The sequence below is a fragment of the Sinocyclocheilus rhinocerous genome, unplaced genomic scaffold, assembly GCF_001515625.1.
Source record: "Sinocyclocheilus rhinocerous isolate Xijiao unplaced genomic scaffold, SAMN03320098_v1.1 scaffold798, whole genome shotgun sequence".
In the NCBI taxonomy this organism is placed as follows: Eukaryota; Metazoa; Chordata; class Actinopteri; order Cypriniformes; family Cyprinidae; genus Sinocyclocheilus; species Sinocyclocheilus rhinocerous.
In genome coordinates this window covers 471,254-494,342 of record NW_015635037.1, presented here as the reverse complement: position 1 = coordinate 494,342, position 23,089 = coordinate 471,254, and the positions used below count along the sequence as shown (strand labels likewise).

The 23,089-nt window shown below is 38.5% G+C and overlaps 1 protein-coding gene across 7 annotated transcripts in view; it reads left to right on the top strand.

Annotated features, from left to right (window-relative positions):
* The window catches only part of LOC107746273 (1-acyl-sn-glycerol-3-phosphate acyltransferase gamma-like), a 27,651-nt gene extending 4,587 nt beyond the window's left edge, over positions 1-23,064 (top strand). Inside the window, exons 1-11 of one of the 7 annotated variants that reach the window (XM_016560410.1) lie at positions 2,983-3,569; positions 12,075-12,133; positions 13,127-13,346; positions 14,548-14,717; positions 15,758-15,919; positions 16,955-17,108; positions 18,903-19,005; positions 19,281-19,356; positions 19,478-19,676; positions 20,730-20,803; positions 21,029-23,064. In XM_016560410.1, the coding sequence (XP_016415896.1) occupies positions 13,169-13,346; positions 14,548-14,717; positions 15,758-15,919; positions 16,955-17,108; positions 18,903-19,005; positions 19,281-19,356; positions 19,478-19,676; positions 20,730-20,803; positions 21,029-21,046 (1,134 nt within the window). In that variant the 5' untranslated portion in view covers positions 2,983-3,569; positions 12,075-12,133; positions 13,127-13,168 and the 3' untranslated portion in view covers positions 21,047-23,064. Of the gene's footprint in view, positions 1-2,982; positions 3,570-9,456; positions 9,849-12,074; positions 12,134-13,126; positions 13,347-14,547; positions 14,718-15,757; positions 15,920-16,954; positions 17,109-18,902; positions 19,006-19,280; positions 19,357-19,477; positions 19,677-20,729; positions 20,935-21,028 lie in introns of those variants that run through there. The other 6 variants (XM_016560409.1, XM_016560406.1, XM_016560404.1 and 3 more) reach the window with 6 other exon arrangements.
* Positions 23,065-23,089: the final 25 nt, after the last annotated feature.

The following is a 23,089-nucleotide window of genomic DNA, read 5'->3' as shown; positions in this document are numbered from 1 at the left end:
AGCTTATACTAAACCTCTGTTTCGTTTAGTTAAATATATGATACTTGCATTGCCTTGGTCGTTGACGAATGTCCAGATGCAGTCTCGGATGAAAGTCTTGATGGTTTCAAGGTTTTGGACTTGCGATCACGTTCTTCCGGGTTTGAAGAGTGATGAACTCCAAAGATGTTGTGACTCGATGGTGATTGGGAGTTTCTTCCCAGGTGGAAAGTGACGAAGAGCTAAGAGAAACATCAGCTGAGATCCGAGGGTCTTTGTTGAATGGAAAGGCAAGGCCGAAGCCTGGCGCAAACCTAAGGGTCCCAGAAGAGTTCTAGCTCACATCCTCATCTTCTCTGAATCTAACAGAACTGCACACTGGCTGTGTCGAGGTCTGCCAGGTGTGGCTGCGCCGGCTCTGGGACTTAGCAACCAGAAGACGGAAAGGTGATGAGAGACGAGTGAAGATTTAAGGGGGTCTGAATACTTTCCGTACCCACTGTAAGTGTTTATGTAATCGTTCAAAGCCAATAAGGCGGCAAAAAAATGTGCGCTCCTCTCACACAGAAGCAGAGACCGCGCACGCATATTGCTCTGCTGTTTGTGTTTCAAAGGCTTAAAAATCGGTTGTTTTAAAACCGCAGTGCTTCAAAACGTGTGTCCATGCTACAGATATAGTCCCTCGTTTAGGAACGAGCTCCTCGTTTTGTCCTGGCTGGTCGTTCTCCACCTGGTTCTGTCTCCGCTTCACGCCCCGTGGTGGCGTGTAAAGATCGCAGTCATCCAAATGATGAAAAAGTATTACCTTAAACAATGTATTTTGCGACACCATGAAATAAACGATAGAGCATAATATGAAACGACAGACTTTTTATTTCGTCCATACGATACATATCGTCATATCGCACAGCCCTATTAAGTATAACAAATAATTGCGTGTCTGATTGGTCCAGATTAGGGCTGGGTATCGATTCAGATGTGCCGATTCGATTCGATTTCGATTCGCAAGCTCTCGATTCTTTCTAGTCGCGTCCTCTTTTGGAAGGCCAAACAAAGTAGTTTCGTTATCACAACGAAACACAGCTTCACACACGGCAGCCTAGAGTGAGCAGAGGCCGGCGGCTAGAGTGAGCAATGTGTGCTGAAATAAATCCCGGAAAAGATAGATTCGCGGCTTTTAAGAATCAATATCGAATCGACGTCATTTTAAAAAACGATTAATCGAAAAATCAAATTTTTTTTTTGCCCAGCCCTAGTCCAGATGCTACAAGACTGTAGAATGTATGCTTTTGTAGAAGGTGCAAGTCCATCCATGTGATTTTTTTACTTTATTATTTTTTTTTGAATCTAGTTTATCATCAGGACTGACTATTGTTGTTCACAGTGCATTATGGGATTTGTAATTCATTAATTAATATTCAGATGTTAAGTGCACAGGTTTGTTTTTTTTGTTTTTTTACTTTTTAAGCCAATCAAAGGATGACTTCCCAAAGAATGCAGACACTGTATTTTGGTGGTAGGATGGAAACTTATCTAGAAATTAAATGTCACTTTCTAGCATGGATTTGGAATTCATTGAAAGCACATTTTGCAGCATTCATTTCAGTTCAGTAGTTAGGCTCTGTAGCTGGAAAATTGGTTGCCAAAGTGAGCATATGCATGGTCCGGTAACAGGTTTGTTTGTCTGTTTATAAATGCCAATGTGTGGGTGCTATTTGGCATATGTTTTTGTACTTGTACAAGGTTTAGCCTATGTGTGAGACCCCTGGTGTACTAGGACTGAAAACACACTGTGCACTGGCCCACTGAGAATTATTGACCACTGAGTCCCTTGTAATGATGTTCATTCAGTCTGTCAAAGCTAGAGACTTAACCAAAGCACAAGCCCTGTTTGTTGTTAATGTTCATCTTTTGTATGCATTTTTGATGAGACTTGAAGTGTGTAGAATTTTCTGAGACACAGTAGCAAAGATAACTGACATTTTCCATGATGTATTTATTAGAGTCAGTATCAAGGGGGAGCTCTTGCAAAGAAAAAAAATGCTGTTCAAAGGATATAAATGTATGTACAGAAGAATATTTATCTTAAAGTTTGGGGAAATGCAGAGATGAAGGAACATTTTTTTATGGATGAAATTTGTAATGATAATATCCTAGTTTGTTTAAACGGCTGTTTAAGAATACTTAGAAGTGTTTGTTTGTTTGTATGTGTAAGATACTGATTAGATTATAGATTTAGACATTGACCTCAGCTGCAGTCCAGTAAGCTGCTTTGGTCTCATATGGCTCATAATGTATAGGTTTTATGCTACACACCTTATCGGGAGATGGCTTTACAAAGTGTTGAAGAAGGCACATTAGCACAGCTGTACACAGGACATTGCACATTCAAGAATACATGGACTCTCTGCAAAGGTTTTCCCATTGATACAGTACAGCAACAAAAAGTCTCACATCACACAAAGTTATGACAAACGAATGATGAAAGATGAAAAGAAGCTAGAAGAAATAATGAGATGAAGTGAGCAACAGAAGCAGAACAAATAAAAAAGGAAGCACTGTTGTGTGACGTAGGCCTGTGGCACATTGTGTTCTCCGTTTATGCCAGTAATGCAGTTGTGCATTCATGGCTTTGAGCCACAACCTGCCTCATCTTCTCTGTCACCACCTCATCTAAACTGGACTTAGGCCCTTGTCGACCTTGAATGCCAAGAAGAAGTTCACAGATCTACAGCAAGGCCATGTAGAAGCTTGTCAAGCATGCTACAGCACTCACAAGTCTCCAGAATCACTACCGAAACATATCATGCCTCCTTGTACAAGATAATTTAAATGCTAGAGAGTGGGCTTGACCCTAAAGGCTCCTCCTGGTGGCTAAAGGAAGTCACCACTGTCCCGTCCCACTTAGCTCAATCGCTTGAAGTTGATGTAAATTCGATGTGACTTATCCAGGGTGCTGCTCCAGAGTGCTAATCACTGGTAATCTAATCCAGAGGAGATTAGAGAAGAGGAGGGAACACAGGATGCTGAGAACTGCTCTCTCTGGCTTAACGGAAGGTTGCTGCTATGTCCACATTGTGCTGTTGGACTGCTGCATCTTGCTAAGGATTCGCTAACTCGAACTGTGCTTGGAATTTGGGATAGCAGTTGGTAACAGCATCCAGTTGGAGTTCAGCTTTGGAAGACTGTCCTTTTTTACGTCCACTGGTTTTGAGTGACGCCGCCTTTATGGGATCTAGTTTTGTTTCTGCTTGCATCATCATAAAAGTGCTCTCCTTCTGTGGAATTAGCATTAGCATGTCGCTGTAGCCAAAGCGAGACCTAGTGCCTCGTTCAACTTTTTAAAAGGCTTTCTTTGCCAAGTATTTTCAGGAGCACTTTCTGCATTTAAATTTCATCTGTCTCCAAGCTTGTCAAGAACAGAACTGCCTGTCCATTTTTGAACGAAACCAGAGGAGGCTAATTTCATAATTGTTCTGCTTTGAAGGCCCATCACCAGAAGTGAAGATGCTGAACCAGGGGGCTGTGATGATCTTCACAGGGATCTGTGGGGCGTTAGTGGTCATGGCAGTGGCCTACTACGCCTACTGGTGAGTCCGGCTAAAGTGCAACAGTAGATTGATTGGGCCGCCTGCTGCTTATGTAAAGGTTATTGGATTTGACACAGGCAAAGGTCAAATGAGATACTCCTTGCCTAACACCGTGTCCTAACTACACACGGCGCGACAAGATTCCAGCAACAAGCAATTTGGGTGTCCACACCAGATGCAATGCGACAGAATCAATCAAATATCACAGCCAATCCGAAGCGTGTGTGGGCGGGCTCTCTGTGGAAGCGCACTGCACTCGCAACGAAATGAATAAGTTTATAATCTAATTCATAAATATTAAAACTTTTTAACATCATTAAATGTACATACTGAGTGACTGATACCATCTTTGTCATGGAATACACTCGTTGGTTCGCAGTGAGTTCACAGTTTTAACGTAGGCTACATCTTTGCTTTAATTTATTTTCAAGATTTGAGGTAAACTATCTATTGTTGCTTTCAGTATGGCTATAACGGTCACACAAAATGATATTCAAACTCACATTAGACACGTTAACATTGAATAGCGCACATAATCAGTACCTGCATATCACTGTTATATAGTTTGTATGTTGTTCCAGCCGCAACGTCGCGGAAATAGAAACCGTTTCTAAGGCTAGTTAGGACAAAACCTCACCAAACATGGAAAAGATACCTTTTATCGCGTGTCGCGGCATCGCATCGTGTGTAGTTAGGACACGGTGTAAGACTTTAATTTGTTCATTTGTAGTTATTTGCATGCCTGCCATGTTTGTGGGTGTTTAGGGCACTATGGTGACCACCTGTTGCACAGTTGTCTCTATAACGTCTGAAAGGTCACACAGTGTCTCAGTTTTTTTTGCCTGTATATTCTTCCCTTTAAAGCTTCACAGAGAGTCAAACAAGCTGATACCAAATTGTTAGCTGAAGTCTATCTGAAAATTGATCTGCTGTGGAAGTGTTACCATCTGAAGCACAACTTAACTTGTGTATTGTGTAACACTGTGTATTGTGTAACACTCCTTTGTGTATTTTTTTTTAGGTATTGTTACACTGTGGTTTCTCAGTTTTCTTTTGCATCCTGCAAGTTTGAAGCTTTTTTTTTACCTTTTTTAGAGGTACATTTTGTCCATCTTGGAAAAAGATGGCCCCAGGCTGTCTGATGATGCAGGCTAGACAGCTGTTAACTCCTAAAGGCCGGGACACACCCAGCCGACTTCAAAGAACTAGAGGCGACGAAAGCCGACGGTGTTGTCGCCTCACGTCGGCAGCGTCGGACCAAAAAGCTGCGCTCGAACACACTGCACAGACTACAGCCGACGGCAAACTAACACGTGCGTTCTGTGCGTAAACTGTCTTTATATCAGCAGCTATCAATAGTAGGCTATATATTCGTCATTCAAAAGGAGAAACCGAAACAAAGATATACGAGATAAATGCAGATATACGAAACGTAAACAAAGCAGCGCTGGCTTACCATTTTGAATATCAGTAACTAGGGATGCACCGATACCGATACTGTTTTGAATATCAGTAACGTTGATAACTTTAATCATTTTAAGCGGCTTATGTTGTTATGAAAACATTTGCGTAGGCCTATTAGAATGATTGGGAAAGATCACGTAACATTTAAACAGCCTTCTGTCTGTACCGCCTTCATTTACGTGCTTGTTTTCATCACTTTCGCTTTAATTCTCGGGCACGGACTCGTTCGTTAAACTGAACATCCAATCAGAGCTCTCACTCGCGCTGACGGCCCCGACGCAAACTGATGCCTTAAAGGCCGGGACACACCAAGCCAACGGTCGGCCGCACGTGTTAGTTTACGCACGTGTTAGTTTGCCATCGGCTGTAGTCTGTGCGGTGTGTTCGAGCGCAGCTTTTTGGTCCGCCGCGAGGCGACAACACCGTCGGCTTTCGTCGCCGCTAGTTCTTTGAAGTCGGCTTGGTGTGTCCCGGCCTTAAGCTGGTTGATCCCTCCATGTCTAATCCCCCCACCCTATCGGTGTAGTTGTCATGCTACCAAAAAGTGAATGAGGAACAAGTCAAACAGATATAAACTTACATGTATCTAGGGTGTTTTTGGCATATTGCATTAATCATCTTAATTGATACACCTTTTGATACACCTTTGAGCTTTTTGACACCATTTGCTACCTCTGTATGTGAAACTGGACATTCACATACTTGATCAAACATAATGCTCTAGACATATGACTGAGAAGAACAAGTTGCACAAGTTTTATGGACCATGTTTATGGTGATCTATGTTTTTTTTTTTCTTCTATGTTTCTTTCCCCTCCTTCAATTTCATTGTTTGAAAAATGGCAACAAATTAACTCTTTATTTAATTTAGTTGGCAGTTTATTGATTTTGTAATCGATCAGTTATATTAGTTTCACAAGAAAGTGTTAAAAATATGAATGAATACAAAAAGGCAGTTAACATGCTGGGAATCATTTTTTCAAATAAAGACAAGCTAGAGCTAATTTCACATACAGCACACAGTTGTAAGGTCCACACACTTGGCCCAAGGAAGGTATCCAGTGGTGGAAATCGCACCGCCCTAATTCAAAGTTTGTCAGTCATGCAGACTGTGATGCACACTCGTTTTTATGCAGGCTACAAATGAACACAAGATCTCACAGCTGAATTTGACAAATTGATGATATAAATGTGAATTTCCTGATTGCTGACGGTAGATGAAAAAGTAGTGAAGCGTTTGCCTTTCTGTTACTAAATATAGATTATATCATATTATTGTACACTCTAGGGATGTAACTATTCACTCAACTCACGATGCAATAGGGGTGGGCAATATGACGCAATATGTCACATTAGTAATTTTATTTCACGGTAACAAAATATATATCACAATATAGGCTAGTAATTTGTGCTTTAAATATGGTCTTTATGATATCAAAATTTCTGATACCATAGAAGTTTCACAATTCTTGTCACCAGTGTCAATATCTCAAAAAAACTAATACTAGCCTAAATTAATAATTTAAAAAAAACTCAATCTCACTGAAGACAAGTAAACAATCAGCGATTAAATAAGAATAAGAAGCTAATACAAGCAATAGGACAAAAAACTACAGTAGAACAAATAAATAAGAAATGCTACATACATTGCATAAAGTAATCATAAAAACTGCATATTTATCACTGTGTAAATTAAATATATATTTCTTCTTATTAAAGTCACAAATGTGATTTAGTCGAGCACTGAGAGGTTTTCTCTCTTTTGTTGTTTGATTCAATTGAATGACAGACAGCAGGAATATTAGACTGCTGTCACTTTAAGAGCTACCTTCCAATAAACTGTTACACATGTTTTCTTTCTCAGCTGTTTGCTTTCACTTAAGACCTAAGTTACTGTGTTAATGAGGATACTTGCAAATACCAGCATTTTGACACATACAAGTGTGTATATTTAACAGTTCATGGCTTATAAAGCCGTAAAAATAACTCAGTTCAGTACTTCTGTGCTCTACGAGCACCATCTTCACATGCACACGTCTCTCTAACGGCACTCAGAAACAGTTTCTCATACAGCGTGTGCATATAACGAAATGAGTTCTCTTTCGCTGCTGATTGCTTTTCAACGGCTTAAAATCACTCAGTTTTAAATCGCAATGCATTAAAAATGCATGCAAAGAATACATTATTGTGACCATGTAGCACAGCGACATCATGTAACCGTGATAGAGACGTTAGTCCAAAATCTCTACCGACAAATTTATGCCAGTTAATCGTGTCTACAGGTAGCTATACCGCCCACACCTACAATGCGATATGATTCACAATACTGATTTCACAACAAAATGAGATTTAAGACAAATTATTAATAAAAAGGGGTCCTTTTATTATTGAAAAATAAAATGCTGCACATTTCTTTGTGAAATTGAAATAGGCTATGTCAAATAAAAACTAAATTGAAATTTTAAAACAAACCCCAAATCAAATAAATAAACACAAGAAAAGAAATCCCTTCATATAAATAAACTAAGGTTTTGCCTGTGCTCTTTCCATTTAATCACAAGAATTAACAGTTTTCAATCTAAATTACATTGCACAATTTCAAAATTTGAAGCAAAAACAGAATGCTCTGACTTATGTTTTATGTAGTATAGTCAGGGGCACCGTAATGGAGGGGAAGGTTTGGACAATTCCAAGGGCCCGGCGAGGGAGAGGGGGCCCGGGACGCGTTTTTTTTTACCAGGGGGGGGGGGGCAGATTCAATGATGTTCAGGGGCTCAGAAACCATTGCGGCGGCCCTGAATATAGTTTCACAAAACTAATCTGCACAAAACAAAAACAGCAGATGAGCTGAATGAGAACACAAATTCACTGTCTGACAGCAGGTAGTGCTTATTGAACAGCGGCAATATCGCGTTTCCTTGGTTGCCGCTTTAATCAAAGAAGCACTGTGGTTATGAACACTGCTTTAAAGGGGTCATATGATGCGATTTCAATTTTTCCTTTCTCTTTGGAGTGTTACAAGCTCTTGGTGCATAAAGAAGATCTGTAAAGTTGCAAAGACTAAAGTCTCAAATCCAAAGAGATATTCTTTATAAAAGTTAACAGTCAACCGCGCCTACCTAAAACGGCTCGTTCTAACACACCCCCACATACCTACGTCACGATCTCGGAAGATTTGCATAACGCCGCCCAAACGTTCACGCAAAGAAAGAAGGCGTAACTTATATTCTCGCTGTAGTATTGTTGACTTCATAGCAAATACACAAATCTGAATGGCTATTTACATAATTTAAACATGATTCAGAAACAGGAAGTAGTGCAGCTGCTTTGTTTACAGGGTTTCCGGGGTAACGGCTGCATTTAAATGAATTATTATTATTATTATTATTTCTGCAGTTTAGCGCCATCTGCTGTCAGAGAGTGAAAGTGCGCTTTCATCCAGAGCGTCTCTCACATGTTCCGCCATGTGCTTCTCGTCCGCGCTTATTTACATCAGAGTGCGCACGCGTCTTTCACGCAGCATACAGCGGTGTTGTGCATTTTGACCAGTTGATGGGAAAAGTATTCTTAAAATGCATTCAAAATTCGAAATAATTTGTAATATATAATTATTCACGGTATTTAGAAGTGATATATCGCATTACCGAATACCGGCACAAGTCTACTCAGGGTGCATCGTTACATCCCTAGTACACTGTTTACTTTCCCTGTTTATCAGTTCTGTATAATCATTTATTAATTTAAACAGAGGCAATAAACTAATAAAGACAGAGAATGGGAGTTTTGTGTGCTCGAGTGCTGACATTCTCAGCGCTGTCACAATTAAAGTCCCACTCCCACAAACACATCGGGCAAACTGGAAAACTTATCTGCAGAAGCCAATCATTTAAAAAGAGCTGAAATATCAACATTGGCTATATATTGGTGGACCACTAGGGGTCTGTAGTGCACATGATTTGGTGGAGAAAGCGAAATGTTTGAAGTGTATCATAGGGTTGTGATGGTGAGGAAATTTTCCCACCGGTTAATCGATGTGTGACAACACCGGTAATACCGGTATCACCGCGGGGGCGGGAGCGTTCCCTCTTTTTCTCGCTTTCCTTCGCTTTTAAATAGCTTGTAAAAGAGGCGTGCACATTTTACTTTCACTTTCAAATAGCAGCAATTCGGCGTAAAGCAATTGTTTGTTTTTAAGCTTAAAAGCGCCGTGCACATTTTACTTTCGGCATCAGTTCGGCATCAATTGCTGGAAGTCGTTTGGCACGCTGCATTGAGCAGCCGCGTTCAGTTTTTAATTGTAGTGTCTGTTCTTTTACTGAACTAAATGATTTTTATTAGGCTACTACAAAAAAATAAAAATGACGGTGGGGGTCGGTGCCGCGGTGGGCAAGTGATGTAACCGGTGTTGCGACTTAACACCGGTATCACCGTCAACCCCATCTATCGCGGCAAGCCTAGTGTATAAGTCTACTTTTTGCTCATATTTCTTATGGCTGAGAAAATACTCTGCTCCAACAAGTTGATCAGGTGATCCCTCAGAATGTGCATACACACTCCCCCTCACACACCTAGTGCAGCACACCAATTTTCATAGGGAGTTTTGGCATTCAGAGCACTCTGCCATTCCCTTGATCTCAGACACACACACACTTTGGTAAGGTTCCAAAGTTTACTTCAGTTTGTGCAGTGGTGGATAGGAGGACAGAGTTCAACTCTTTCCTTTCCCACCCTCTCTCATTTTTCTTTCTTCGGTCCGTCTCTGTCCACTCCAAAGTCATAGTTAACTTATACACTGCCTGTGGATCTTCATCTAAGGTTAGTGCCGTTTGTGTTCTGTTTGTCTTGGCTGATGTGTTGGTAGAGGAACCAAAACTTTGTCGGTTTAAACTTTTACTCACTGGTTTCTAGCTGCCCCCATGTTGTAACACGATTGTTTTGTGTTTATTTCAAAAGGCAGCACATTTGGCACATTTGCTCTTATGATAAATGCTAATTCACAGGAATCATTGACTAGCTGACGGCTTAGAAGTATTACAGTAGTTAGAATAGCTGGATTATTACATTTTCTTAAGAAATTGTGAGTGTTGCTTGCCTGTGCAAAACTTGTTGACGTGATACTGTGGTCCGTTTCATTTTTCTGTAGGTGAGAGAACAATGTGAAAGCATTTGCAGTTAATTTGGTTTATCATGCTTCGTGGAGTATGTGCATCAAGGCAGAGGTAGGTTATAAATAAATAACCACTTTTCCAGTATTTTACTTGCTAATATAAGATGTTTTTGCTTCTGTCATCTGATGCTTGTTTTTACATCTTCAGATTGAGTTCAATTGTTTATCATTGTAAGGCGTCATTCAAATTAGATTTTAAGACTTTCCTAATCCACCATAAACTTTTGTTAGCTCCCCACTAGGCATGGGCCGGTATGAGATTTTGATGGTGTGATAACCTTAAGCAATTGAGCAACATACAGAATATTAGGAACAGTAGAATTTGTTTATTTTTTCTTTATTTAACCTAAATCTGTAATTACAGTTATTTAATTTTAGTTCTATAATTCCTATACATATAATTTAGTTATATAATTTCATATACATAATGTGAATTAATAATAACCCAATTTGAAGCAAAAACAGAATGTTCTGACTAGCTTTGTGAAATTATACTACATGCCTGAATGAAGCAAACAGCAGATGCTCTGAATGAGACGCAGATTCACTCTCTGTCAGCAGGAGGCGCTGATGGAACACCAGATACAGTGTTTCCTTGGTTACCGCTGCAAACAAAGCAGAGCAGCCTGAAACACTGCTTTAATATAAACTATACAGAGACGAGATTAAAAGAAAATACCACGTAAACTTTTCTAAAGACAGTTCCTCTCAGAAACACATTCATATAAACACCTAAGTTCCAGGGGAAGCCATCCTACACGCACGTGACTGACCGCTCGCTCGCACCAACAGGAGGAGGAGGGTCGTGTTACTCTCTACACTGCACTCAACCTGAGGGATCCCTACACTTTCAGGCTTTGAGGAGACATGAAAAACAGTGCATACCGCAGGAACGGTATAACGGAAAATATTAGCGGTTTTGAAACCGTGAAATTTTCAAATCGCGGTATACCTTGAAACCGGTAATCGGCCCATGCCTACTCTGCACTCACAATAGTGATTTTACACACACAAATTCGTTCTGTCGGCAGAACGAATGTTTAAATGATATCAGTGTAGTAGGATGGTTGACTGAACTGAACTTTGTCATCAGAGCCGACACATAATAACTGAGAACATTATAGTATTAATGGGGTCAGACGGGCCTCCTGCAGGTTACCAGATGGCGAGTTGGAGTAGTTTGGCAACTTCATCCTGAGTATCAGATTAAACCGCAAGGAAGCACTGAGCTTCAGTCCTCTCTTTGCATTTGGTTTAGCAGTGCTTTAAAAGATTATTTGGCAAATAAATTTGCTGAAGCACTCATTTTGTTAAGAGTTTTAATCCAGACTTTCACTTGCAGTTGTTGTCTTGTTATCGGATTAAGTGGTGCTGGGAGATTAAAGCCTGATAAGCTTTCAAAATCAATTTGAAACGAGAGACCTTCAGATCCAATGAGAGTGTTTGTGTGATACTGTGTCTTTCAGAGTAGGATTTTTGTGCATGACAAGTCATGTTGAGGTGCTGCCATATAATAATGGAGCGAGAAATGCAGTTGGGGGGAAAGGGGTTGCGAAAATGAGGCAGTCAATGCATGCAAGAGAGAGAGGGAAATTGGAGGAGGTGTTTGGAGTTCCTCCAACTGGGTGAGAGGGTGTGTGTTTGTGCACGGCATGTGTGTAGTGCAGCTGTATATGTGTGTGCAGTGCTGGTGCATGTGGAATTTTTGGTGCCTAAGGGTCATGAACTCGTGACTACTTTACAGTGGATTTGTGTATCTTGGAACAAGATGTGGAAGTAAAAATACATGACTAAATGTGTTGCTGGTGACGGTTGCGTTTATGGCTCGGGCCGTCATGAATTCTCTAAATGCGCTCTGTCTCTTTTTCTCTCAGGTCGGTGGTACTAAGTGAAGGGCCGTGTAAAAGAGGGTTGTAGAGACGAACCCGCTGTGGTGAGTTAAACTTTCATGATATTAAGTTTGATAACTGAAATGATATGTTGGAACATTAAACATGAACATCAGAGGGCTACAGGATTGACTGGTACAAATTCCATAATTCCATAATGCAAATGCTACTAATAATGTCGATCAACACTGATTTGCAGATATTCATAGAGTGAATTCAAGCTTGATATTGCGTTTATATGTTAATATATTTTGCATAACTGACACAATGACCAGTGTTGTTTATTTTTGCTTTGTCAACTAAATAATTTGGTTGCATATTTTTGCTTTGAAAGTCTATAATAGCGCAGACAGTTGGACTAACAAAACAGAAATATTTCTGTCAGTGTCCTAAATTAGCAGTTAGCAACTTCCAAATATGACTAAAATTTACTTTTGTGTACATAACACTAATTTGCTAACAGTTGGCTTATTTTTAATAAACTAATATAATAGTTGTGCGCATATATATGGATAGATAGATAGATAGATAAAGTTTCAGGTTTCATACTGTAGCTCGTAAGAAAGGTTTATTGTTTTGGTGATATTTTTTAGTTTTTTTAACACTAGTTTTAATGCTGTTATATGCAAAATCTTCTTGTCCAATCAAATTAGAGCACTATTGTATATACATTTGTAATAGTTGTCTGATCAGTCCATGTAATTTCTGTGAAAAAAAAACAATTGCAAAAATGTAAAAAAAAAAAAAATTTAGCTTTGTACAGATTTATTTCAATGGCTTTGCCATACATGCATCTTAACAAAGTTGTCAGTACATTAATATCGTACTCACTCCCACTCAGTTTTATACATTATGTAATAGGAGGTCTTTCTATCCCCCATGGGTTTGAAGGACCTCTAGTGTAATGTAAATAAAGCATAATATCATATGCATGAGTCAGCCTGTAGGCTGCTTTTAATTTGGCGTCTCCTCTGCCTCTCTTGTCTTCCAGCAGTTTGTGTGTGTGGGTGAGTGAGTGAGTGAGTGAGTGAGTGAGTGAGTGTGTGTGTGTGTGTGTGTGTGTGGAAGGGCTCTCAGTCATGGGTGTGGTGGCGTGGCTGAAGAGCCTGTTCGTCCTGCAGCTCTTGATTGGCTTTGTGTTCGTGGTGAGCGGCCTCATTATCAACTTCATCCAGCTGTGTACCTGTGTGCTGTGGCCCATCAACAAACAGCTGTACCGCAAGATCAACACCAGACTCTCCTACTCGCTATGGAGCCGTGAGTCGTTTGTTTGTCCTCAGCTCACTATCAAGTTTCTGAATATGCTTTTATAGACCTGTATAGCAAGTACTTTTTGTTTACCTTGTTAATGAATGTTTACTTTTAAGTGAATTTATTCCAAAGATAGGTAACTATTATTGTAATATATATAAAGCATTTGTGAATGGATATCATTAAATGTCTTTAAACATTTGTTATATAACTTAAGTATTATGTAAAGTATCTTAATGTTGTGCATTGCAGGTTACTGGACAAGAAGCCATTATTGTTGTAATGCAAAATTTATGAGACATGGGGTTTGTACTAAACGTCACATGCACAGACTAGTCTTGCCATGTTACATATGCATAATGCATACAAATTTCATGCTTTCTGGTGTCAGATCAAGTGATCGACTATTATCTAACATAAAATTTACATAGTCTTTTTAAACTTTCCTCTTTTTCTATTATGTGATTTTTTCTATTCCTGTGCATTTATTTTTGTTTAATAAGAAAATTTTATAAAATGATTATTGCTAGAAAATAAAACCACACAAATTAGTGATTTAAACTTTTCTTTAGGCGTCCCATGTTTTCTATAATTGCCAGCCCGTATTAAAAAATTAGAGAAATTTAATTGACATGCTGAGGATGACACTCAACTTTTTCTGTGTTAAGCAATTTAAAGCATCCAATTCAAATTTATTGGCACCCAGTAGGTTATTGGGTGAGGGGTCTGTGACTATTTGTTAATCTAATGAAAAATGGTGTGTCTGATTGGTCCAGATGCTACACAATAAATGAACACACTTTCCAGAAGGCCAACAATTCACTAAAAATGTTTTTTTTATTGGTCTTATGAAGTATTCTAATTTGTTGAGATAGTGAATTGGTGGGTTTTTGTTAAATGTGAGCCAAAATCATCACAATTAAAAGAACCAAAGACTTAAACTACTTCAGTCTGTGTGCATTGAATTTATTTAATACACGAGTTTCACAATTTGAGTTGAATTACTGAAATAAATGAACTTTTCCACGACATTCTAATTTATTGAGATGCACCTCTACATTTACTTTTATTCGTTTAGCAGATGCGTTAAATAAGCAGAAGCAATTGATTCAACAATTTGCATGGCGCTTGTCACGATATAGATCATCCTAACGCATCTGGCATCATAATACCTGCTTGACACACTTTTCTACTGCTTTCTTAACAGAGCTGGTGATGCTGTTAGAATGGTGGTCTGGCACAGAGTGCACGCTGTACACCGATCAGGCCACGGTGGATAAGTTCGGTAAAGAGCACGTCATCATCATCCTCAACCATAACTATGAGATCGACTTCCTGTGTGGCTGGACCATGTGTGAGAGATACGGCGTACTGGGGGTGAGAGACGGAAGACAAGCAGTGAAGACACCGTAGTGAAGTGTGAAGTTGTGAAGGATGGTTGTTTTGAGCTTTGAGGCGTGACAGTTGTGTCTCAAAACCTTGTGAGCTCAATCACTCTCGACTTGAGTACATTAAAAGCATCCAAACTAAAATGGAAGCTGATAAATGTGACTAGCTTCTTTGATGTAGCTTCCTTAAGAGAAAATTGTGCACATGATGCAAAAAGCATTCTGCACTCGACGGATATTAGAAAGTGGCTAAGATACTCTTCTGAAGAACAAAAATCATGTCGCACGTGGATACTGGGTGAAATTATGCTATTTAAATATATGGAGATGTTTGCCATCTGTACTTTTCAGTAAATAAAACTGTGTGAAACTAGTATTGGATATCGCAGTGCATCAGTGTTTTATAATTACATTTTGGCTGAAATTCCGTTATATACAAAATCAGACATCTCTTGTATAGACACCTGTATTGGCCAGATTATGCTTTTTGCAGTGTTATTTATTTTAATTATTTATATTTTTTATATCTATTTATTAACATTTTTAATTAGCTTTATTTGTATTTTTTTGTGTGTTTCTTTTCATTTTAGTTGTAGTAAATTGATGTACTTTTTTATCATATTTCTATTTAGCTTTTATTTCAGGTTTAATAATTTTAGTAATTCAATGTACTTTATTTGTTTTTCAAATAAATAACAAATTCAAGTAAATAACTAATTTTTACACTTAGTTTTCAAGGTAACATTTCTACTTTGTTTAGATTTTATTTAAATAAAATAAAATGATTTTCAATAGTTATAGTTAACCGTAACAAAAACTGCTTTGTCACCATCCATTTTTGTTTTGTATTTAATAATCTTAGTAACCATGAGGATCAATCCCAAGAGATTAATTTGTCTTTTCTCTCTTGGATAAGTTCTGATGTTGGATTTATTTGTTTTGATTGAGTGGATGATTTGAATTCTTCTCTATCCTCTCTCTCTTTTTTGCATTTTCTATCCTCTCTTTATTTTGATTTTTCTCATCCAGAGTTCTAAGGTTCTGGCTAAACACGAACTGCTGAAAGTTCCTCTGATCGGCTGGACGTGGTACTTCCTGGAAATTGTTTTCTGCAAGCGGAAGTGGGAGGAGGACAGAGAAACCGTCTTCAGTGGGCTGAACCGTCTCCGAGATTACCCAGAATACATGTGGGTGAGTACACTGAGTGATTAGGATGATCTAATGACCTGATAATCAAGCAGAGCTTTAGGAATGACTTAAGCCTTTTCTGTTTACCATGGTGATATGTACTGAGTATTTGATGAATTGTTGCGGTCAAATGTAGGGCTAACCACAACCTCAAATCCACCTTGTAAATCTCTAAACCCATGCAAATGTTCTGTAATGGTTCAGAACTATTCAATTCGTAATAGGCAGATTTTGGTTAACCAGTAGTTCAGTCTTTTTCCCTTTATGTGCAATTGGGATAAATGTTTTCTATTGTAGTTTTTGGCGGATTATCCTTTTTTACAGTTTGAAAGTATGTAATATTGCAGTCCCTAATAAAACTATTCAAACTCAATTTGCATTTGGAGCTTGGTGTCACTTTTCTTACTTTTGAGCAACATATGCACACAAATGGCAAACCAAGCTAAGTAAAGGTGCTTTGACGCATTTAACCAAGACACAAAGACTGCAAAAAATATATAATAAATAAATTAATATATGTATATATATATATATATATAAGTAAATTTTTCCTCGTACTCAAATTCACAATAAAAAAATAATTTTAAAGATTGTAAAGACATTCTGAATTAATAATTTGTGACCTCGTACCACTATAACCTGTAGTAACATATATTTACTGAGGAATGTGATAATCAAAGTCATGTCTTAATTCTTTTTTTTTTATTATTATTATTTGCTAATCATTTTAATGTATTGAAGCTGTAGATAAATAAGTAAACAATCAAGTTTCACCTGGTGTTAATCTAGTAAAGTGTTGTGGTCATTCTTGTTTAGTTTATTGAGTTTATTTATTCTATCATTATATTATTTGGATGTGGGTCAGTGTTACTAGACAGGCACGTAGCTCCAGCGGTGAGGTCACTTATGACGTGCTCCGATTGGAAGTTTCCGTTGGCAACAAGAGGCAGAGATTACAAAGTGATAGGATTACTGTGTTTAACACTGACCCGGGAGTTACAATCCTCTGGTGTGTGTGTGTGTGTGTGTGTGTGGCAGTTCCTGCTGTACTGTGAAGGAACGAGATTTACGGAAAAGAAACATCAGATAAGCATGCAGGTGGCTGAGAGTAAGGGCCTTCCAAAACTGAAGTACCACCTGCTGCCCCGCACCAAAGGATTCACCACTACACTGCAATGCCTCAAGGGAACAGGTCAGATAAACGTTTCCACACACTCCATCACCGTCACAGAGCTGCTGTGTGTTACCCTGTTAAAAGAGGCAAACGTTGCTTCCTGGGTGGGTGATGGACAGGAGTCAAGAAAATGTGAGTGGTCCAAACCCATAAGCTGGCCCTATTCATGATGCTTTTTTGGATTTCCACCAGCCTGGTGTCTAATAATAATGTCCAAGTGTCCACTTATCAGTGACCCTAGACAGAGTGCAGTTATCCACAACATGATGCTGCTAGTGGTTATGGTGATAACTAATGTTCTTCCTAGAGTTCGCATGTTCCCAGAATACTCTAGACACGTTGCCATAAGAAAATCCCAACACATTTACCACCTCGGTGGTCGAGAGACTCTTCCGTCTGTCACCTGCTGTCTAAATATAGGCTGTGAGTTTAGACTATGTTTTACGTATACTACCATTCAGAAGTTTGGGGTAGGTTAGATTTTTTTTTTAAATACGTCTCTTATGATTACCAAGACTGCATTTATTTCATCAAAATTACAATACAGTAATATAGTGAAATAATATTACAATTTAAAATAGTTATTTTCAATATTAATATAATATATTATAATTAATATATTTTAAAATGCGATTTATTCTTGAGATGGCGATGCTGAATTTTCAGCATCTTTACTCCAGTCTTCAGTGTCACATGTTCCTTTGCTTAAGAAACATTTCTTAATATTATCGGTTTTAAAAACACTTATGTTACTGTTTTTGTGATACTTTGTCAAGCTTATTTAAACCGATTCTTTGTACCATTCTAAATCTTTACCATCACTTTTGATCAATTAGATGCTGAAAAATAATATAAATTTATGATTTGACTTACCCCAAACTTTTGAACGTTGTGTAAATAAAACAAGCCATTGTGGTCCGATATTATTTTGGAGTGTGTAAACTAAACAGTAATTAGTTTTATAGGACATCACTTGCAGATTGCTTGTTTCAGGATTGTTCTTTCCTCTAATGAGGTGACTGAAATGGACTCGTGAACTTGATTTGATGGGCCATCATGAATGTGTTTCATCTGCTTTCCATCATCCTGATTTTCATGCCAATTATGCTCAATTCATACGCTATTGAGCTTCTTCCCCTCTTATCCTGACATGAATTATATCTGGTGCTCTGAATCTTTAATTACATTAGAAACATTATTTACTTTAGGAGTTGGCCCAAAAACAAATTGTCATTATTTGCTTGCTATAATGTCATTCCAAACTTTGTTTGGCTGACTTAATTTCTTCTTTGGAACACATAAGATTTTTTCAAGAATATATTGGTCCCATTTATCCATTCCATTATTGTGAATAGGGACTGAAGTTTTCAAGCTTCAGAAAGGATGCAAAAGCTCTGCAAAAGTGGTCCATGCGACTCATTCACTTTATTATATATTATATTTATCAAATATTTACTGTATTTTGAATTTATCTGATGGCTTTGTGTGAGGGAAAGACTGAAAATGAAAAAAGGATAGTTCACCCAAAAATGAAAGTTCTGTCATCATTTACTCACCCTCGTGAAGTTAAACCCGTATGACTTTCTTCTTTGGAACGTAAATACAGATATTCTGAAGAATCTTGGTAGCTTGAGCAATTGACTTCCATTGCATAAACAAAAGCACGAGGATGAATGACATCAGTATGAGTAAACGAAGACAGAAGTTTCATTTTTGGGTGAACTATCCATCTAAGTTCTATACACTGTATTTGTTGCAACATTCAAACATTTCATTCCATAACATCAAAATGTATTTGTTCTGTTTCAACAGTGAAAGCTGTGTACGATGTCACGCTGAACTTCAAAGACAAGCAGAACCCGACCCTGCTGGGCATCGTTAATGGGAAGAAATACAAAGCAGACCTGAGCATCAGGTGAGTCACAGAGCTGAGGTTCACTATATTTTCATTAGCTGCTGTACTTCCAAAATCTGACACAAGATTTGAATTGTGAACTTGTGAGTGTCCAAGTTCTCATTCACAAGCTTTTGAGTGTTTTGTGTCTTATTGCTGACCTGAGATCTCCTTAAATATTTGGATTAAGATTGTAACTGTACCTAGTTTAGCACCTCTTCTGCTGCATGCTGTTACAGCGCCCTCTATTGGAGTGTGTCATGTGCTGCTCTGACCTCTCACTGTTCTGTCCGCAGGCGCTTTCCTGTGGAGGAGATTCCTGATGATGAGAAGGAGTGTGCTGACTGGTTACACAAGCTCTACCAAGAGAAGGTATGAAGCTCAGGCTTTATTTGAACTGTGTTTTTTGAGTTGAATTGTTATTGTTTGATTTTGCATCTGATTCATTGCAATGATGTGTGCTGCAATTCATCCCACGTCTCTGTCTTTCAAGGATGCGTTACAAGAACACTATGAGAAGGAAGGCTGTTTCCCCGGCCCCACCATCAAAACCAAACGTCGAGTTTGGACACTTCTGAACTTCCTGTTTTGGGCTACTCTCCTGCTTTCTCCGCTTATTAACTTTGCCTGGGATGTCTTTGTCAGCGGTTCTCCCCTCCTCATCATTGGCTTTATGATCTTCCTCATTGTTGGTCAGTCATTGTTTTATTCATGTGCTCTCATAGTGGTTTTCTCAAGTTTTTGTAGCTTATTCATGTAGATTACAAGGGCTATTTATCCATATCTGTTAGCATAGAGATCTGTGTGGTTGTGTACATTTTAAAATGACAAAATTAGCTTTTAGCACAAATACACATTTAAAGTTTACAATCTTTTTTTTCTAAATGAGCTGAAAACGAAAAAAACTGAAAATTTGAGTTTGGGTAATTAAATTTAGGTAATTGAACTCTGTCTGCTGTTCAGAGTGTTGTATTCTCAGGTGATAAAGTAAACCAGTTGTATTATATATTCAGTATTTCATGCAAACAAATTTTTTTCGTATTGCTTTAGCATAATTTTTGTTCATGGTAAAGTGCATCCACTTATCCATGTTATCCATGTTGTATGCATAAAACAAAACATGCCATTGGAGAAGATCTAAGTGATGTTTTTGGGCAATAGTTTTAGCCCTCTGAAAACTGCTGGCTGAAACCATGATTTTTGTTGTTGCCAAAATGAACGTGCATCACTAGTTTGAAGTAATGCATAAAAAAATAAAAATAATAAATTATTCTCTAAATTGTCCCTTTCCTCTAAATTATACATATTGTTTGCTTTTGTCTAACAATAATTGAGATTCATCTGTGTGTCCTTAGTTGTTTTGATGATTGTACGATTATTATGTTTATTTTTTTATTTACCTTATCTCCTAACCATTCATTGATTGGATGGTTTTGCCATGTTTGACTATGGCACGAACTAAAAGCTATTTACTATTTAAAGAAATACCTTTAACTAGTAAATAGCTTTACTATTTAATTACTTTCATGTTTTGGCACACATTAAATAGTAAAGTAAACTGCATTTGTTAAGTGCAAGAGGTGAATATACCCTATTCAGAAGAGCATGAGATTAAAACTCTAAATTCTCAGATTTGATAAATTCCTGCACAAATGTTTATATGTCATGGCATCAGTTAATGAGTAATAATATATCATTATCCCGCAACTGATGTGACTTCCTTGTCACTGTTTCTCTTTCTGCAGCTTCTGTAGCAGTCCGTCGGCTCATCGGTGTAACCGAAGTGAAGAAGACAGGATCCAGCTATGGCAACACAGAGGCCAAGAAGGAGAACTAAACATTGTTAGCGTGTCAACACCGTGTGGCCACTGTATTGCTCACCCTGCAGTCCAGCCTCAGGCTCAAAGCTGCCCTGTGTGCAGTTACCCTTCTTTTTACAAAAAAAAATGTCACCGTTTCTCTTTCTGCAGCTTCTGTAGCAGTTCGTCGGCTCATCGGTGTAACCGAAGTGAAGAAGACAGGATCCAGCTACGGCAACACGGAGGCCAAGAAGGAGAACTAAACATTTTCACCGTGTGGCCACTGTAACGCTCACCCTGCAGTCCAGCCTCAGGCACAGAGCTGCCCTGTGTGCAGTCATCCTTCTTTTTAAAAAAAAAAAAAAGTAATAAAAAAAAACGAATTAAATAATAAAATCTCAGCATTGGGAGGTATATAGGGATATAACTGTAGATTTAACTTAATACGCTAGTCTATAAACATTATGATCATTTTTATGAACCAACTAAATGGGAAATAGAGGAGAAACACTCGTCAGCTGCGGATCGATGACGAAACGCTCGTCTTCTCCGGCGGAGAAAGATGAGATGAACCAGAGAGACCAACTGCTGGTACTAATCACCCTATCAGTGACTTGTCCCTCCTGTTTAGCCCCGCCCTTTAATACGATAAGACCCGCCCTTTCCCCCAAACAAGCCCACTTCTTGTCATAGTTCTCCATTAATATTTATCATCTCCAGAAGTGCTTTGTAACACTTCCTTCACTGCATCTACAATTTCAGTAGTTGTTTCTTCACAACGTTCCTCTTTGGATCTTCACCCAAAACCACACGGAGTCACTCGGACTGATTTTCTGCGATCAGAATTTCACGTCATGGGTCGGCAGAGCGTGCTGCGTTTGAGGAAGACAAACAGCCCAGCCAATCAGCAATGATGGTCACCACACGGCCCCTACCCAACAAATGAACTGTTGTAGATCTTTGGTCTGTCGCAGCTGGAGTGACTTTGGCGAAAACTGTTCAATGTGACCAACTTGATGGTAATAGATATGGACTGAGCAAGGAAAAGCATGTTTTCTGTGACTTCTGTACTCCCATTTTTTGAGACCTTTTCACAATGGTGTCTTAACCCACTGCGTCACCATTGTATTACTGGCTATGCTGAATAAGCGATAAATGTTTTCTACCAATGTACTCCAATTCACCTAGAGCATCTCTTTAGTTAGTGAGCAGTTTTGTCAAAAAATTGAAGGCCCATGGACCATGATTCAGTTGCCCAATCTCTCTAGCCATGTGTAACTTAGGAAATACAGGGGATGAAGAGTGAGAGTGTGCGAGTAGCTGAATGACCAAGAAGAAAATGAGTTCTATCAATAAAAAAAAAAAGAGTGTTAACTAATGACACTAATGGTTTGTAAATAAACTCTAGAAGTTTCTTCTTGACTCAAATCCACCTGAATTCGCAGTACCTTTATGGTTTTACACTTCATTTAAATTTGTCTCTCTTTTTGTCACCCATTGTTTTCAATGTGCAACTTGGTACTTTTTCATGGCTAAACAGGAAACCAATCGTGCAAGCCTTAACGGAACAGATCAGTGCAGCTTTGTTTGGTGTGCGCTTGGACAGTCCAGTGTGGTTGTGATTCTCATATATTGTGCAGGTTTGCTGACCCTCAAATCATGTGTAGATCACAGATAGTGTTCGTCTAAAAGAGCTTCAGATGCAGTGACGTGGGTTTGGAAGATCTGCATGAAACGAGTGTAGCAGGTGTGAGGTTTGTAATTTAGGTCAAAGACCTAATTCATTAAACTAAAATATTATTGTACAAGGTTTACTTTTTACCATAACCTGGTTTGAAGGAATAATGAGTTTAATATATTTTTATTTTCACAAGTTATTTCTGAGAGACTGAATTTATTAATTTCACAAAAAGCAGTGATTCCCATAGCAACGTTTTTATTTTTATGAGATGATACTGCTGAAAGAAAAATAATCCATGTAATGTATGGGTGACGTTTCAGAGTACGCTTGCTGATCTGGGATTGTAGATAAGACCACTACAAACAGGGTAGGACTCTGAGCCAAGATCAGTGCTACTGTAGTACTCTGATGCTGTTATGAGTGATACCTGATCTGAGGCTTGAATTATGTTATGAGTGATACCTGATCTTGTAATAAATGTTGCTACTGTAAACTGAAGTATAGGACTGACAAGATTGAGTTATTAGAGCACAGACTAAGTGGTGGGCTTTGGAACAGATGCTAAATATTATTGAGTGTTTCTGACTTGCTTTCAAATCCCTCCTCAAAAAAGCTGTATGTGAAC